At 40.2% G+C, this 17505-nt stretch overlaps 1 protein-coding gene across 2 annotated transcripts; it reads right to left on the bottom strand.

Moving 5' to 3' along the window:
- Positions 1-3501: 3501 nt before the first annotated feature.
- LOC145450476 (uncharacterized) lies at positions 3502-17491 on the bottom strand. Of its 2 annotated transcripts, XM_080328997.1 has the most exons (10): positions 16761-17491; positions 16225-16358; positions 15346-15484; positions 11743-11859; positions 10446-10582; positions 10290-10375; positions 8254-8452; positions 8086-8188; positions 5521-5637; positions 3502-3769 (listed from the first exon to the last, which is right to left on the bottom strand). In XM_080328997.1, the coding sequence occupies exons 2-10, from the start codon at positions 16315-16317 to the stop codon at positions 3534-3536; spliced, it is 1227 nt and encodes a 408-aa protein (XP_080185123.1). In that variant the 5' UTR covers positions 16318-16358; positions 16761-17491; the 3' UTR covers positions 3502-3533. The 2 variants fall into 2 exon arrangements, with proteins under 2 accessions (XP_080185123.1, XP_080185122.1); XM_080328996.1 differs by lacking the exon at positions 16761-17491 and having other exon boundaries at positions 16225-16704.
- Between the last annotated feature and the right edge of the window lie 14 nt (positions 17492-17505).

Consider the following 17505-nt stretch of genomic DNA (forward strand, 5'->3'; position numbering starts at 1 on the left):
ATGAAAAGTTACCGGAAGTGGCTGTGGTCGCGCCAAGCGCGAAATATGTTTCACCATCAATATCACTAGTTTGACATATTGCTATCAAACATTTATCCTTTCTCAGCCCACGTGATCAGATTCACCGATAGAGTTGATGGAGGAAGTGTTTTAGAAAATTTAGGGCAAGTTTTAAATGACGACGGGTGGGCCAATTGTTTTTAGCCACTTTGTTGCATGATGTTATTTCTTGAACTCCCATCAGGATTGCCGGTATCTAGTGATAAGATATTTGAATCTCCCAAACGTACTAGAAACAAATTTCTTTCGTGAGGAGCACACGATTCCAAGTTGGTATTTCTATATTGGGTGCATCATTTTCCTCTGATGCTTGCATCCGTACTCTGGAGCTCGGATTGCAAAGGGCGCTAATAGATTAAAATCGAAAATGAAGCCGCATTGAATCGCGCCTAGCGCGAAGAAAATTTCAAGATCAATCAAATCTCTCAAAGATTAATTTATCTCTAAAAATTCGGGAGTCAATTCGTAAATTCAATTTTCATGTCGACGGCCGCCAATATACTAATTGAATTACGTGTCCGCGGCCGCACAAATTTCCTTTTACCGCAGGTTGCCCACCAATGACCTAGTCCAATTCAGGATGCAAGGATCAAGTTCGAGTCGTATTGATTTTAGACTAGGCTACTTCTATACTTCACAGTTTTTTTGCTAAGACCAGACCTTTCAGTTTCTTGCAAATCGCTACTTGTACTTGGAGTGTGACTTTGCGTCGGTACTTCTACCTGAGTGTCAAGGTGCTCAGTAACGAAGTATACCTCTAATTTTTTGAAGTACTCAATCAGTTTTCCGTTACTTGGGTACTTGCTTCAGTAGATCTAATTTCATGGTCAATCTACTTCTAATTCGTAGTATTTTGTGATCTAGTTACTTACTTTTTGCTATTTTCAGTTTGTCAAGTAGATGTAGTTTAATTCTTCAATCAGAAAGATAACCTAAGGAATTTCAGGGCTGTTTTCACAGAGTATCAACATTTAATTTTCATAAAGGTTGAGTAAAGCCCAGTTTTTTCGTCGCGCTTCGCGCACATCAGACCAATGATTTCGCGAATGTATCGGGGATTATAATTTAGTTCGCGGGTTGCGTGGTTCCGTTCACACCGCACTGTCACCCATATAAAATATTTCATCACAGAAAATATGGCCCATCATAGCGTTTGAAACTACCGTTTCGCAATCTAGCATTTGCCTATCATATCATAGTATAGCAGCTCATGGCATATCCTAGTCTGGAAAAGTGGACTCTGACTTGTTTTTAGCTTTACACCTGTTTTAGCCGACCATTGTTATTATTATTATTATTATCATTCCCATCAGTGGTGCTTATAGCCTGATTTAAGGCTTTGTGCTCCACGGCATTAAAAGTTTTACAGTTCAATGAATATGCATTTCTTCGGCTCTTTAATGTTCGTTCTTGCACTCCCTCAGGCACTCTCTTCAGGCAGTCTCTGTCACGCGCGCTTTTATCATCGTCTCGTTTTTTGCTGCCGACTTATAGCTCGGCCCACTCAGATTGGGCTTTTCAAGGCACCGCGACTGCAGTGAGGTCGGCGATGAGGAGCCCATAGAACCTCCGACACATAGTATTTAGTCCGAACCGGGATTCGAACCACCATCATTGGTGTCGTGACGCTGGCGCTTAACCAACTGCGCCACTCGCTTCCATTGTTAAAACTTTCTGGACAAAAGACATGAAATATATTTTCCGCTTCTTAGAAGTAGTATCTATATTTTTATTTTTATTCCCAGTATCATACTTTGAGTTCTAATTATTTTCAGTTCTTTTGTCTGGAGAACATACATGTTGAAGTATAAAAGAAAGTGTAGTAATGCCTCTATTTTCCGAAAATAAAGCTATACACTATAAGACATATTTACGATCAGCCCTATTTTTTATTAACGTTTACTAATCGCGCAAAGTGTTATCACCGTATCCGACACAACTTTTCCGTATTGCTTTTCGACCAAACTAAGGGCCTTATAAGGAGGGCACCATACCATGATATTTTCTAAATCGTGGTGTTCGAGTAAACAGAGGATTAGTATCGCATTCCCATATCAAAGCTATCATTTGCATCCCATGATGCGGACGAATGCTTATGCTGTCGATAACTTATACCTCCTGGGATGCATCAATATGGATCAATCTCTGCACCATTCGCATAGCTCAATTTGCAGTCTCTGACAGTCCGTGTGACGAATTACGATCGTTTTCACAACTACTTACTTACTTGAGTAGATTTAAAGTCAGTCAATTCTACTTATACTTCAAGTAGTTTTAGGCTGCTTTTAAATGTACTACTTGTACTCGTACTTGAGTAGATTTTTGCGTCACTACTTCTACTTCTACTTGAGCAGCTTTCTTGACTACTTTGACCACATATGGTGCCAACAACGACTACTCTGACCATAACTACCTCTAACTCTGAACAGGTTTATTCGAAACCGATAAAAGACAGTTTATGATCCTCTTAACTCGAATCAGTACTGCCCTTCGTATAGTGGAGCCGTTAACGTTGGGAGCGGTATGTTTCGTTCAAATCATAATCCTAACAAGATCTCTCAACCAATCTTCGAACCATCTATTCGAAGGCTTGCCAAGCTGTTTTCACTTGTACGCGTGTGCTTGTGTACTGTGTGTTGTTTTGGGCGCTGAGTGTCGCACTCGGGACTGATCGATCGCTTGTTGATTGGTAGGTTAGGTTGATGATCGTAGACTATTGGCGCACACACAGAGAGAGAGTGAGTTGGATTTCCGGCTGTGCGCTGTTTTGCTCTTGTGGCAATATATCTTTGAATATGTATAATATAGGCCTACTTCGAATAACCCATCACGGCGCCATATCAATAATGGTCAGTTTCAAGGTGACAGATGTGCTGATGCGGTATGATGGAGCGGGTGATATCATAACCTGGATCAAGCAAGCGGACTATTGGCAATTCTCGGTATTGAACAGTTTCGTGGCTGTCTCACATTCTCGCTTCGACGGTCATGTGGCCGGATTTAGAAAAAATAATAATTGTAATATTGTTGATGATATGATAATCCTTGATGTAGAATTGTAGTTGGGCCACATGCTGTCGCCCTGAACTTGATTGCATTGTGCTGAATACGAACCCATTTCACTGCATTGCATTGTGTTTTTATTGTCATTACACATTGAAATAAATATCCTGGATTTGGTAACAAATATATGTTAAAGTGTAGCAAGGTGATAAATCCTACCTCCAAATACATATATAGAAGAACAAACTCTCGATGCTAACTCTATACGATAGGTATTTATTAAGCCATCGTTATATCATGATTCATCATGTCATCGAGATGATCTATAATAAGAATTTAAAATTTATTACGAAACTATAACTAAAAATAATAAATATATTGATTTGTATAAAGGAATGAATAACGTAAACTGTGTTTGAACTGTATAGAATGTTAGAAGGTCTGGACCACGAAGTCGCTTTGCACTTTATTCACGATATATTCGACTCCGCAAAATCCAGAATGACGGATTTTGTTTCGTAGCATTCGGTGTACGATACGCATCGCACTTTCGCTAAATTGAACATTCTCTTGGTTGCGTTGGCTTTGTTTTCTTCTCCCTCTGCGGATCGCGTGCTAGCGTCAAACTGGCGCGTTACCGGCCTGTTCGTATTTCCCGTGACGTCTCTCACCTCCGGCCTGGCCAGATACACAACTGCCTTTATTCCTGAAATCGACAATTAATCAATTCATGAAGCTATTTTCGATGAGAGGAGGATGCGAGGAGGAATTGATTGCAGCAGGGTTGCAACCAAGTCACACGGCTCCGAGTCACAAGCAATCTCATTTTTATAGTTTTGACTCGAGTCAAGTCGAGTCATTTTCAATTCACCGCCGAGTCAAGTCCGAGTCCAAGTCAGCGAGCAGATAGCCGAGTCCGAGTCATGGTTTTATGACTCGAGTCCGAGTCTAAGTAATTGTGTTGACTACTCAGTTTGTAGTTAAAGTATTATTAAACCCACTTTTTATCACTCTGTTTGGTGATATCGAATGGTTCGCATTTATAATATGCTAAGTTTCTTCACTTTTTGCAATTTCTGGTCGCATTTACAAGTACCAGTACCAATAGACGAAATCGCAATAATGTGATTACTTTACTATTCTTCAAAATTACAATCAAATGTCGGTCTTGGTCGTCTGAGTATCGAGTCATATGACTTGGTTCGAGTCATTCGCAATGACTCGAGTTCAAGTCGAGTCAATACACACATTGGCTCGAATCGAGTCGAGTCATTTCTGTATTTTGAGAAAATGACTCGAGTCAAGCCGAGTCATCAGAAAATCGTGACTCGAGTCGGACTCGAATCGAGGCAGGACTCGAGTCATTACAACCATGGATTGCAGACATGGGCAACTAGATAATTGTAGTTATCCAATTAGACTAACAAAGAGCGGAATGTCGGTAATCTGCAATTCTACTCTAATTTGCGATGCTTCTGTTCTAATTCCCATTCCAATCTAATCTCTGGTTATCCCGAAAATACTACAAGAGTACGGTATAGTGCGGAATGAGCAAGGCTTGTTGTACAGACATTTGTCGTTCAAATGCTTATAAAAAAGAACTCTTATTTGATATGATCTGAGCTTGATGCTTATTGTATTTATTTCCATTTCGGAATTTAATTCAATTTCCCACGTTTTGAGAATTCAGCATTCAAACCAAATTCAGAAGAAAAAAAACTGTGTCTATATAACTCTAATTTAATTGTTATGAAACTCTAGCTGCCCAACTTTGCTTGATTGTAGTCTTATCTCTGCAACGAAGCGAAACCGGCATCTGGTCGCTCTAAGCTGATATAGATTTGACCCTGCCTCTGACGCCACGATTGATCTGTTGAACAATTGCCATTCATTTAAATATCATTTAAATCAAAACATCCTATAACCAGTTAAGTTATCAGCATCGTTTTTAGCCTGTCTTTACAGCAAACTATCAACATTGTCAGTGTGTCGTGTCGTGTGTGTGTACTACTGTACATTTACATACGTGCAAGAGAAATGACCTATTGCATACGTGACACAATACACGGAACCGCATACTGCATATATGTCCGGCTTTGATCCGTAATATTATCTATAGGCCTACATTTTTCAAGACATATACCATATAGGCTGCGCAAGTGAGCATGTCTTTTGTTTGTATAACGCGCGAAAACTATTCAAGCTGAAAGATCGATTATTCCTGCACCCGAAACCAAATACTAGATGTTTGTGTTTGTATTATTATTATTTCTGTTCGTTTTCGCGGTTCTATGAAAATTATAGCCTCTCTCTCCCTGACTGCATAAACAATACATTCACAGTATTATTTCACAAGGAATATCCAGAACTGGTTGATCCATGCTAACACGCGAATGAGGGTATCATGGCCTACCGTGTCGGGCCTGTTATGCTAATATCCAGGCTGCGATGCCTCACCTGACTGTACGATGACTTTGGCGCATTCGGTGCATGGGAAATGGGTGACATACAAAGTGCATCCTCGCACCGATACAGGATTTTTGTTCACAATGGCCGCGACCGGAGCATGCAACACTGCAAAATAAAAATCGAAAATGATTGCCTGAGCCAGAATCAGAAGTGCGAAATCTTGACCGCTGTACAGCCCCCCAATACGTGCACACATCACCGCCTATATCAGGGGTTCCCAACATTCGTTTACACCTTTCCCGTGCTGGAATGAGTGAAGCATCGAGTCGCTTTTCTATCAATAAAATTGATATAATCGACCCCACAATCGACCTATTCGCTATTTACGCCCCTTTGGGAACCACTGGCCTCTATGCTAGTCAAACTAGTGACATTTCAGCTTTTGAAGAGACTCTTGAACGTACAGAATTTCAATACAATTGAATAATATATTGAACCCAAATATATTCGGCTAACACTTATCATAGATAGGTAATCGTCAGCAACTTGTAGAGAATCGAAAAGCACTTTTTACAGGGATAAAGTTGCTCTGTAAATATTATTTCACATGAAAGATCAATATATACACATACGATTAAGGACACCATGCAGCCGTGCTGGCGACTCCCATGTGGATCGCAGTGCAAACGTACCATAGCGATTCACAAATGCTACGAATTGACATTAGGCTCATTCATCATCTTCAAGGATTAACGCGTGGCCAATTGCACACGCGCATAGCCTTGAACAACGGACGTTACCGTTAATTTTCCTACTTCCGCCATTGCGGCTAGGGAAGGGCAGAATGATTCGAGTATACTCAGTAATTTCAATCGAATATTAATTATAATGATTCGAGTGGAGTGCTGAGAGATGATTCTGTCGTTTACTGAAATTATATACGTTCCTTGCCACTAAGAGTTAATTTAACAACGAAAATTATAGGTTCGATAGCATTTTCCACTGTGGAACCTGGAACCCTTGGAACCGCTATTGGTCGCATCGCAGAGTACGAAACATATTACAATTCTATACGCTGTAAGCACTCAGTGATAACGATATATCTGCGAAGTCGTGATCAACCCACAGCACGTGAGCTAGGTTTATATCATTGACATGTACGCTTCTTCTCTACCGAGCGAGATATAGGGTTCGATCCCCGGCCGGGTCAGACCAAAGACTCGAAAACTATGTATCCGCGGCTATCCTCCTAGGCGCTCAGCATCCACGGAGAGCAAGGAGGAGAAAATAAATGTGGTGCAGACAATAGGTGACCAAGGTCAATAGGTGGTCAAAGTAGTCACCGTCGCTACTCAAGTAGAAGTAGAAGTAACGCCGAAATTTTGACTCAAGTAGAAGTAGAAGCGGTGGTTCACAAGTACGTAAGTAAGTAGGTATTCTACGCTTATTTTTGCCTGCAAAACTGAAAACTGTAAAGTAGAAGTAGAAGTAGTCTATAATCATAACTACTTAAAAAGTAGTGTGAGTTGGCAAAATCTACTTCAAGTACTACAACAAGTAGAAGTACTCTCTCTATCTGTGTGTGTGTGTGTGTGTGTGTGTGTGTGTGTGTGTGTGTGTGTGTGTGTTGATAAAGCCATCACATACTAGGGTTACCATACGTCCTCTTTTAAGAGGACTTGTCCTCTTTTTTGAGAATTTGTCCTCTTTTTTGAAAATTCAGGTTAAATGTGTGACAGCCCACCCATTATGGGTGTGTGTGATGGTTCTATACCAATACCGAGAAAACCATTACCGAAAATGGACATTACCGAGAATGGTCATTACCGAGAATGGACACCAGTCACCACCGAGGATGTACATTACCGAGAATGGCCAATATCAAGAATATAGCTTACTGGGAATGACGTTGTCGAGAAATTTATACCTGAGCATCGATACCGAATATGGCAACGCCGTGATGCACACACACGACCTGTGCATATGCATAACATGCTTGCATTGCATATATTGCATTCTCGGTAATGTCCATTCTCGGTGGTGTCCATTCTCGGTAATGTCCATTCTCTGTGATGTCCATTCCCGGTGGTGTCCATTCTCGGTAATGGCATTCTCGGTAATGGTTTTCTCGGTATTGTCCGGACACCGTATGTGATGATGGTTAGTTACTATTGTGATGGCACTGTTATTTCTAGGGCCGCCAGGAGTCTAGCACCAACTACGTGAAATGGACACTTGGTGGACCCACGACAATGCATGTCTCTTATTGTCTGAACTTGCTGTCGTGAGGTCGCAGAAATAATGCTGCCTAAAAACTATTGTGAGTCTTTTTACATCGACTATATTCGGAGGTCTTCCACAAATGTACGTGGAAATTGGACTAAGATATAAGAAACCAGGTAATAAGAAAATGACTTTTTTTTAGTCAACCAACGGAAAATCTCATACAAAGTTGGTGTTACGGGAGTTGTGCCGGAAAGATGACCATGAGCAACCACAAACTCGGAAAAATTTACCATTTTTGGGGGGTTTTACTCCAGTATTGTAAGTCTGAAAATTCTGAAAAAGCGTCCTCTTTTCAGATTTCCAAAAGATGGTAACCCTATCACATACCCAATCGTCTCCTTGCTTTTCCCTCTTTCCTCTCCTCATATTGCAGTTCCAGATAACCGAGGCCCACGATTCTCTTATCCTCATTAGCAATGCAAGCGCCTTCCTGTAATAACATTGAATCGTGTTTAGGATCTACGTAACATGCGAGAAGTCCCTCCCTCGTCTTACCCTTTCCGATAAGCGGCTGTCGCGCATCATGTCTCGAGAAATAATTGCCATCCCCATGAAATATTGCTCCCACGAAATGGGCGTCCAAATAGGCTCCAACTCTTTGGCTCTGCGTTCGAGGCGCTGGAGCTCGACGCGTTCTTGTTGCGTTTTTTCTCTGTTCTTTAATTTTTCGATTTTCTTTCTGATAAAGTTCTCGCTGAAATCAGATGTGTTGTCTCGCAAGGAATTTCCCGGTATGGTTAGAATGAAAACACTGTTCCGTATGACAGATGTTTTGTGCGACTTATAGGCTATGGGGAAGATTTGGACAACGACAATATTAGTTGACTAATTGGAATGTAGTGCCGATAATTCAATTCTAATCTAATTTTTGAAATGTTTCTATGCTCAGATTTCAATACAATTTTGATCTAAATTCTGGTTTTCCTGACAGGGCTACTGTATTGTAAGAAACGAGCCAAGCTTGGTGTATACCGACAGGCATCTACGATTCTCATGCTTATGAGAATGATCTCTTATTTGATATGAACTAAATATGATCTCATGACTGTGGAGTCGGTTCATTCTTACCACCGACTCGAGACGTTTTCAATATACCGACTTCGATATTCCTGTAAATCTAATTAGAAAATTATAGGGGAGATGTGGTACCGATGGATCACTGGGACCGAAAATACTTGAGAAATTATCCATGATAATTCCATGATTACACTCCGTGAATTTGTCTACAATTACATGCTGGCAGAATCCTTCCTCACACGCAAAAAAATTCGACCTGCGTGAGTTATGGGGTCTGTGACGAATGATTTACGTTTTAGGGGGTGTAAAGTAAATTTGGATCGACATTTGCATTTTTCTACATCACCTTTCAGACTAACAAACCCGCCATAATTTTTGATGTGAAGTATAGGGCTTCTATCACAGTATATAATGGCACATATTTTTTTAATAAATACCATCCGTGAGTGGACTATTTTCAATTATAGTATTTCAACTATTTCAATTACAGTATTTATGGGGTGGGGGACCAATGGCACCATCGCCAAATCAAGCAAAATAGATGGGCCAACTAATCACCTAACAACAGAAACTCGCCTATACATATATATATAGGCTGTAAGTCATAGTTACCTGTGGTGTTTTATCGCTATTACGAGGTATTTGAAAGTCAAAATGTCGATTTGCGGGTAATATGTATGTGGCATTAATTTTGTAAGTTTGGGCGTAAATCAAAACATGATTGTATGCCAACATTTGAGTTGATATAATCTATTTTATTCTTGAAGGTCGCGACGAAACATTCTTCATTGGCTTATTGTAGCTTAGCTTATAGTACACAACAGAACAAGTTAACAAATTTGAGTTTTTGAGCGTGTCTCATAGGTCCCATGGTCGTGTGCCTTTGGACCCACCGGGTGGGACCGATGACACGTTCGAGCAACAAATTTTAAACGTTTATAAATATTTTTTGAAAAGGCGGATATTCATCTCCCCTACTTATGTTAGATTTTTTTCAGCATGCATGGTTAACAGAAATTATGAAAACAGTACTCACAGAAGTTCGTGATGGTTCGAAAACGCAAAAACTTGATAACTTCTGTCATGGCACTTTTTGATATAACTTTTGGTTCGATTTCAAAGCATAGAGTCAGAGTCAGAGCATTTTAACAAACTACGACTCCGGCTCCAGACAGTATGTGCTTCCCCAACTCCGACTCTAATTCTAAGAAGTGCTACAAATTTTCTGTGACTCCGAATCCAACAAAAAAATTGAACGAAACTACCACCCACACTCCACGACTCCACATCCTTGCATGATCTTTGTTGTATTTATTTCTGATTTGGAATTTAATTCAATTTACAGTTTTTGTGAGATCAGTAATTCAAATTCTAATCCAATTTGAAAAAAAGAACTGTTTACCCACAATTCTAACGATAACCTAATTTGCAAAAGCTAAACATTTCCCAGCGGTCCAACTCTAACATGGAGATGGTCGCAATACAGCTCAAAACATTTTGCCTCATATGCTTACCCCGCTTTATAACCTTGGCATTCCGATAACCATTCTGAACGCGGCAGAGATCTGTCGAAGACCAATTCTCGAATCGTTTCTCCGCCCTGAAAAACGAAACGCATCCGCATAACAGTTCGGGTTTGTTCTGACGTCGATGCCGGAGAAGGCTATTACCCTTCCGTTGTAGCAGAATTTTTCGTATGTTATTTTTTTATCCTCCTTCAGTTTTGTTAGGAACAGCTCGGAAAGCTGGAATTCGTCTTTTCCGCGATAGCAGCTATCGTAAGAAAGGTACACGATCTTCTTTATACCTGTGCGTGATCAATGCAAGACATTTATGTGATAGGAAGGTATAAGCTTATATTTGCTGAATTCTCAAGCCAATAATATGCAGTCTAACTAAATGACGAGCCTTATTTCGCTAACAAACTCGTTCAAAGCGATCGCAGTGATATATTTTGAAGGAGTTCGAGATATACAACGAGAAATTTACTTGATAGTGTGAAAACTGACTCTCGTATGCCCCAACGAATAATACCCATCTTATAAATTCTAACAGACTACGCAGAAATGGGGCTAGAAACTTCACCGTATCGTGCAGAAATGAGAACCTTCCTAATGGCTATAAAACATCGATCCTCAACCTTTTTCTTACATCGTACCACGTTCAGATTCTATGATTTTGTTGCGCACCGACAAATTAAGGAAACATTCAAGTTTACTTGAAATCCATCGAATTAATAATATGGCTAGATAAGCAAATAAGATGGCCGGAAAATTCGAAACAAATGCGGCGCACGGGCTAATTCCCTGATTATTAATGACACACCCCATCAAGTTAAAATTCATGTGATATGGTGGCAATTGTTTCTTCTCCACAAGCTGATTTAGTCTGGGTGAAACTGAGTCGAATGACGCATAAAGTATAGCCTGTATCTTACATTAGAAAAATTATGTTAGCGATTTGTGAAAACTGTAATTTTACTTAAAAAGAAATACATTTAATGCGTATCACCTGAAAGGACTTCGCGCACCACTGGTGGTATTAAGCGTACTACCGGCTGAGAACCAATATATAAAGTGTCTGTATATGGTTCATGTCACGTGATTTTTGTTATGTTGCTCCTGTCCTAGCATTCTCATCAGTTTTGTTGTTAGGGTGACAATGCTTACATCCATAAATATATTTTATATGATCATTGTCATTATAAATATATGTAAGTATACAGTGAATATTTCTGAGTAATGAGTTCTGCAATCACAGTAATTTGTTAATTAGAAAACAACAAGTTTCAAACGAAACCTCAATTTTACGCTATCTGTATGTATAGGCATAATGTCTATAAACCGTACATACTACTGTACATATACTATACAATAATATATTATTATTTTAAATGAATAGGAATGCATTTGTGAAATGTAGTGGGCAAATTAGAAAAACACCAGCAGGCGCATCCCAGTCACTTACCGCTCCGCACCAATATTGTGGCGCATTCATTGCACGGGTGCAGAGTCACATAAATGGCGCATCCAGCGACTGACTGTGGAGTCATATTCACGACCGCGTTCATCTCAGCGTGTGTCACTAAAATGCAAAATGATCGACTTTCATATGACGGTACGTATGACGTGAGAAGTAGGTGTGTGATGCAGTGGTCAAATGAGACAGGTTAGCTGTGTCAACAACTGTCGAACGCCATTTGTGTTATTCACACTTGCAACGTCATAATAGTCACATAGTGGGAAGTCGTCGTAGTGATTTAAATGACCATGATTACAACCTGTTTCGTCACTGTGTCGGTGTATAGCTCCAAGCTTGACTGATTACTTCTATTTATACCGTTATGACTCTGAATGAATGACTTAACCTATACAGGTCAACTGCAACGAGACCAGTCATTGTACCTAACACAGCGGTTGTTATCCTTTACTAAAGCGCGCGGAAAACTTACGCTAATCTGCAGGATTCCGCGGAACCTCAAATTATCGCCGAATCAAAAAGACAAAAAATCTACCAAGATACCCATATATATAACTACAATGCATTATTATAGATTACTGGTGCACAAAACAACCCGTGTATCAACAGAGTGTTAGCAGAACAAAACCATTTAAATATAATATACACACAAAACGAAAAGATTATACTGAATATTTATTGTAGACCAGTGTGTCTTCTGCTGTTCCTTATCAGATACCAGATCAGAAATCCGAGACTTCACCTTGGAAAGTGTCATCGTAGTGGTAGGTCGAAACGCAACAGCGTGATACCAATTGCTTAATTACAAACGAGGTTATAAATATTGGAGATGGAATCTACATTCCAGAAGAGCGAGCTTAATTGACTGCAACCAATGATGGCCAAGACGGGCGTATCATAGGGTTGCCATACGTCCGGAATTTCCCGGACATGTCCGGAATTTCACTGAAAAATCCGCGTCCGGGAGGAATTTCAAAAATATACCTAAATGTCCGGAATTTTGAAGGCTTGAAGCAGGCTCAAAAGTTTTTCGTAAATCAACATAAACAATATTATTTTCAAGCAGGTTTATGCTATTCAAAATTGTTCTTCGCGCCCCGCGCGAGTTTGCAACGTATAAGGATATTAGTATGGGCTTCAGGCACCACCCTCGCCAAAAAATGCAATCAAAATAAATATAAATAACCATCATTTACTGAAATAAGTCTGATTGTAATCGCAATTATAAGCTAACGGTATATTCCCAGAGTTGGTTAAGGCCGATTGGATTCTTCAATCACATACAGTGGCTCCAAATTTTGTGGGGTCGCCCGCCTTTATCTGGAGATCGCGATGATGTTGAACGTAATCAGCTTCCTATGCCGTGTGTAAGTTTGTGCAAGCTGAATTTTTTTAGTAATCAGCTTATCAAGTTTTGAGCTTTGCCACTGAACATTTTCAAGTGGGAAATGAGGTCGCGAGCATAAGAGGTTGGAAATCACCGGATGTGCAACCTGCTGGTGCATTTTAGAGTAGCCTAATATATCGAAGAATCAATATTATTCACAGAATTCATACATAAAATATAACAGCCAAATGCATATAGTAAGTGTCCAACAAGTTACATCGACTACCCTATGGTGGGCCCAAGATCAGTGCTTTGAGGGGGGGAGGAGAAAAAATGTTGTTTCGGACCTGATTAAAACACATAAGCAGATAGCCGCACCGACCTAACTGTATAGCAGGGCTGTCAAACACAATCCTGACAGGCCAGACACGGCCCGCCAGATGATTTCATCCGGCCCGTAGAGGAATCTATTGCTAACCCTAGCAAGTAGCAATTACCAGAGCTCACATTACAGATTGCCCAATTCATGACCTATGTTCCACTTCATTCCTGTATTGTGTATACAGTCGATGGGTAATGCTTTGATAGTGTGACGTCATATTGACGGCCAATGTGTTTCACCTCATTTTAAAATCCGCTAGGAGGCGCTAAAGAGTGTCCGGAATTTGCTACACAAAAATATGGCAACCCTACCGTATCATCGCAAATCATATGTAGGAACACGGGTTAAGATTTAGAGCAGTGGTTCTCAACCGGGGGGCCGCAGACCCCTGGGGGTCCGCGAAGCATTTTCAGGGGGTCCGCGAGACCTCTAAATTTACAAAATGGTTGATAACCTAATTTGTATTTGTATTCAAATTATGAAATCACGAGGCAGTTTCCCTTCATTACTGGTAAAACTCCAGGTCTCACATCAACAGACTGACCATCTCAGATGAAATATCCTACTCTGCAAACTCATTTTAATTGTTAAATTTCCAAAAGCCTATTGATACAAACATATTGCTGTTCAGAAATGCTTTGTTGAGGACTGTGGAAACAGATCAATCACGATGACATCGCAGAAATCCATTTTCTTCTGTGATATACCCAACCACTATTCCATAATAAATTCAAGATGATAGATCAAAATGACCAGGTCGGACGTTATATGTTCATTGAAAATTCTGTTTTCCAATCCTGGTCCCATAATTGCTGCGATCATACTCAAATGTGTCGTGAGAAGCGTCACACGTTATTTTCAGATTCAGCCACCTGTCTTTGTGGAAATCGATTTAAGGAACTCGATCATATCAAATTGAAGGCGCCCATGTTAAAGACACGACCAGTCAGTGGCAAGACAGCGATATTGCGTAATGGTATAATCCACATCTATAACACTAATGGGTTGTGGTTCGATTTCCACCGAGGTCTTCTCTGGAATTCCTACCTAAGTGTTGGAAGTTTATCTAGGCTCCTCGTCGTCCTCTCATACGCGTAAGTGGTGTCTTACAAAAGCCTAAATGTGGGCCAAGCTACAAGTCGGCAGTTACGGAATCAAAGATGTAAATGACCATTCTATTCGAAAAAACGCATGAACACCACAAATACCAACAACAGCAACACGACCACGTATTTGAAGAGATACAGGTTCGGTATTCATTTTAAAATAGGAAAAGTCTACCCAATTTCCACGTAAATACTATGATGGTATTTTCAAGAAATGTAATTTCGTTAGTATTTATCGCTGGCCTACAGTTAATATATTTACACAAGCCGGATGGCGATTGCACGATATTGAACTAAATTTGAACTAAAAGGTGAAGGGGTCCGCGAAGACAAAAAGGTTGAGAACCACTGATTTAGAGCCAATTTCAGCCAATAATTATTAATAATCTGCGATTTATCTTTCTTTGTATAGTACATTTAATTGTTTGTCTGGACTCTATGGTTCGTTCGGTTACTTCGAGGACGAGACGCTTGTGATTGATTCTTGGTACGAAAGAATTGTCAGAAATCATACGGGCCTATATGCCAACGCTCCTACGTACTCCATTTGACTTATTGCGGTTTGTCAAGCATCATTAGGATTAAAGTGTTGCAATTTATTTATACCGCGATATAATTCTGAGATAATAGGTTCCGCTTTCGTGTTCTGCCATTAGGGTGTAGTTCTTGCTTTTCGTTAATAGTGTAGTTATACTGTAATATAATGCCCGCAGCAGAAACGATTGAATCTGCCTAAAAAAGCAGAGGTTTTTGGCACAGCACCGTGTGATACACACCGTACAAGTGCTTCAGCTTCTCTTTTTTCTCGTTTTTCTCATTCCAGGGCATCAAGTCATCGCGGCAATTGATGGGCATGCCGTTGTAGCCGATCCCGACTATTCTCTCCTCGTTTTCATTGACGATGCAAGCTCCGACCTGGAATAGCGTTGTTGGACAGGTGTAAATCACTTGCGCAATTGCGAATACGAGCTACAACCAATGTTTATTCTAAGCTGACGCTGTCTCTGCGCACACAAAATCGAAGCTGCGCACAAAAAATCCTAAGTTATATGACCTTTTTTTACGTCGTTACACACTGTCGGGACAGACTCGTCAAAAATTAGAGGGAACGTTGGCTACAACCTTAGTAATACATGACAGCGGACGATATACTTACACTGAGAGTTTGAAGGGCTAAAAAAAATCTTCCGCTTAACATCTTAGATTAGAATTAGAATTATTGATTCGCAAAAATTTGGAAATACAACGTAAATCAAGTTCATTTCATTTAAATCTTAGTTCATTGTCATAAGCAGGAGAATGTAGAATGTACGTACGTAGACAACGCTTAGTTCATTTTGCGCTATAAAGTTCACCCGTATAGCATTTTCAGAAAAACCAGAAATTAGATTAGAATTAAAATTAGAGCATAGAAATATTTCACAAATTAAGTTGGAATGAAATTACAGGAATTTTGCTCTAACTAGTCTAATTAGATTGCTGGAAGTCTGCTTGACGGATTTTGCGATGGTGACACATAATACAAAGGTTACCAAATACACATCCCTCATAGGCTGGGAGAAAGTTTTCCGACACGATACACCTACGTTCCAACGCGTTCTGCATTCTGGATGACTAACGCAATGTTATTGCACGCGTGTCTTGAAATCACCCACCTGTCTTTCGGGGTCTTTACTCCGTCTCTCGGAAAGAATCGCAACAGCCATGTAGTACAATTTCTCCCTCTCGCCAGGTATTTCTCCGCTCATTTTGTCGGAAACTTCACAATATTGCGGAAAAGTATATCTACCTGTTGAAATTGAGGAGTACGTATACGCGCAATTAACAAAATATAGTACCGGCCGATCCGCGCCACCGGTGTTTAAATCGGGCATAGTTGGCATTCTTTACAACATCTTGGTGATTTTGTAGTGGTGATTATCAGTTTTTTACTTGGCATTGTTACGTCATACGTTATGTGAGCAATGAATTCAAGACAGGTTGACATTTAGTTGTTGCAAACTTGCATAATATATATGGTGAATTCCTACGCCAGCGCCTATAATCATCGTTGCAGATTTCCAAATTGCTAACACCGAATGTTGATTACAGTAGATTTCACTGCGACAACTTCACATATTGGCTGACAGCGTTTAAAAATACCGTCAGAAAATATGCCAAGCTAAAGCAGATAATCGTGCTGTGACCTTACTTGTTGCGAAGCTACGCTGCTGACGATGTTCTCTGTGCTACCTGTTGCCACGGTTATCGAATAAACTTTCTCAACAGACCTGCTGCTTCTTCAATATGAATTTGGAATACCATCGCATGCTTCGCTGGGCTGTGACCTAAACACTGTTACCAGATTGAATCATGCAATCGAATACACAGTATGTTTTTGTTAGCCTGCACATGCTCAGTATAAAGACGTTAGCACGACCAAGCAGTGAACAATCAACATTTAACATACATGGAACATAAAGTTCATTGCTTACCAATTGGATAATTAGAATTGCTATACAGACTCGCAAAATTATTAACGATGAGAGGACCTGGACGTATCTAATGATACACAATAAGATGCACTGTACACGTGAGAGGCAAATTAGTCATGTATCCATTTACAGAATTGCATGCTATTGTTCTCTTGCATAAGCTGAACGTGGGTGTATGACAAATGAACAATTGAACATCGTATCTGCATTAGGTTGACCTGGTGACGCGCGAAACCGCGTAGGCATAAGTCGCGAGCAATCAATCCCGAATTGATGAGAGACTATAAGCTAGTTCAATGGGAGGTCCGGTCATTAGCGTTATATTTATACTTTTCCTGAAGAGGCAATGCTTCAACCTAACCCTGCGAGAGACTAGTTTCAGTTCAAATATTGACATTCCTCGTTTTGTCCCGCCGACACGTGATCATATGATCAGTGATCTGATCACCCATAGCACCTTAT

This window comes from Botryllus schlosseri, chromosome 11 (assembly GCF_051294905.1).
Source record: "Botryllus schlosseri isolate E-star chromosome 11, Bs_hap1, whole genome shotgun sequence".
Lineage (NCBI taxonomy): Eukaryota > Metazoa > Chordata > Ascidiacea > Stolidobranchia > Styelidae > Botryllus > Botryllus schlosseri.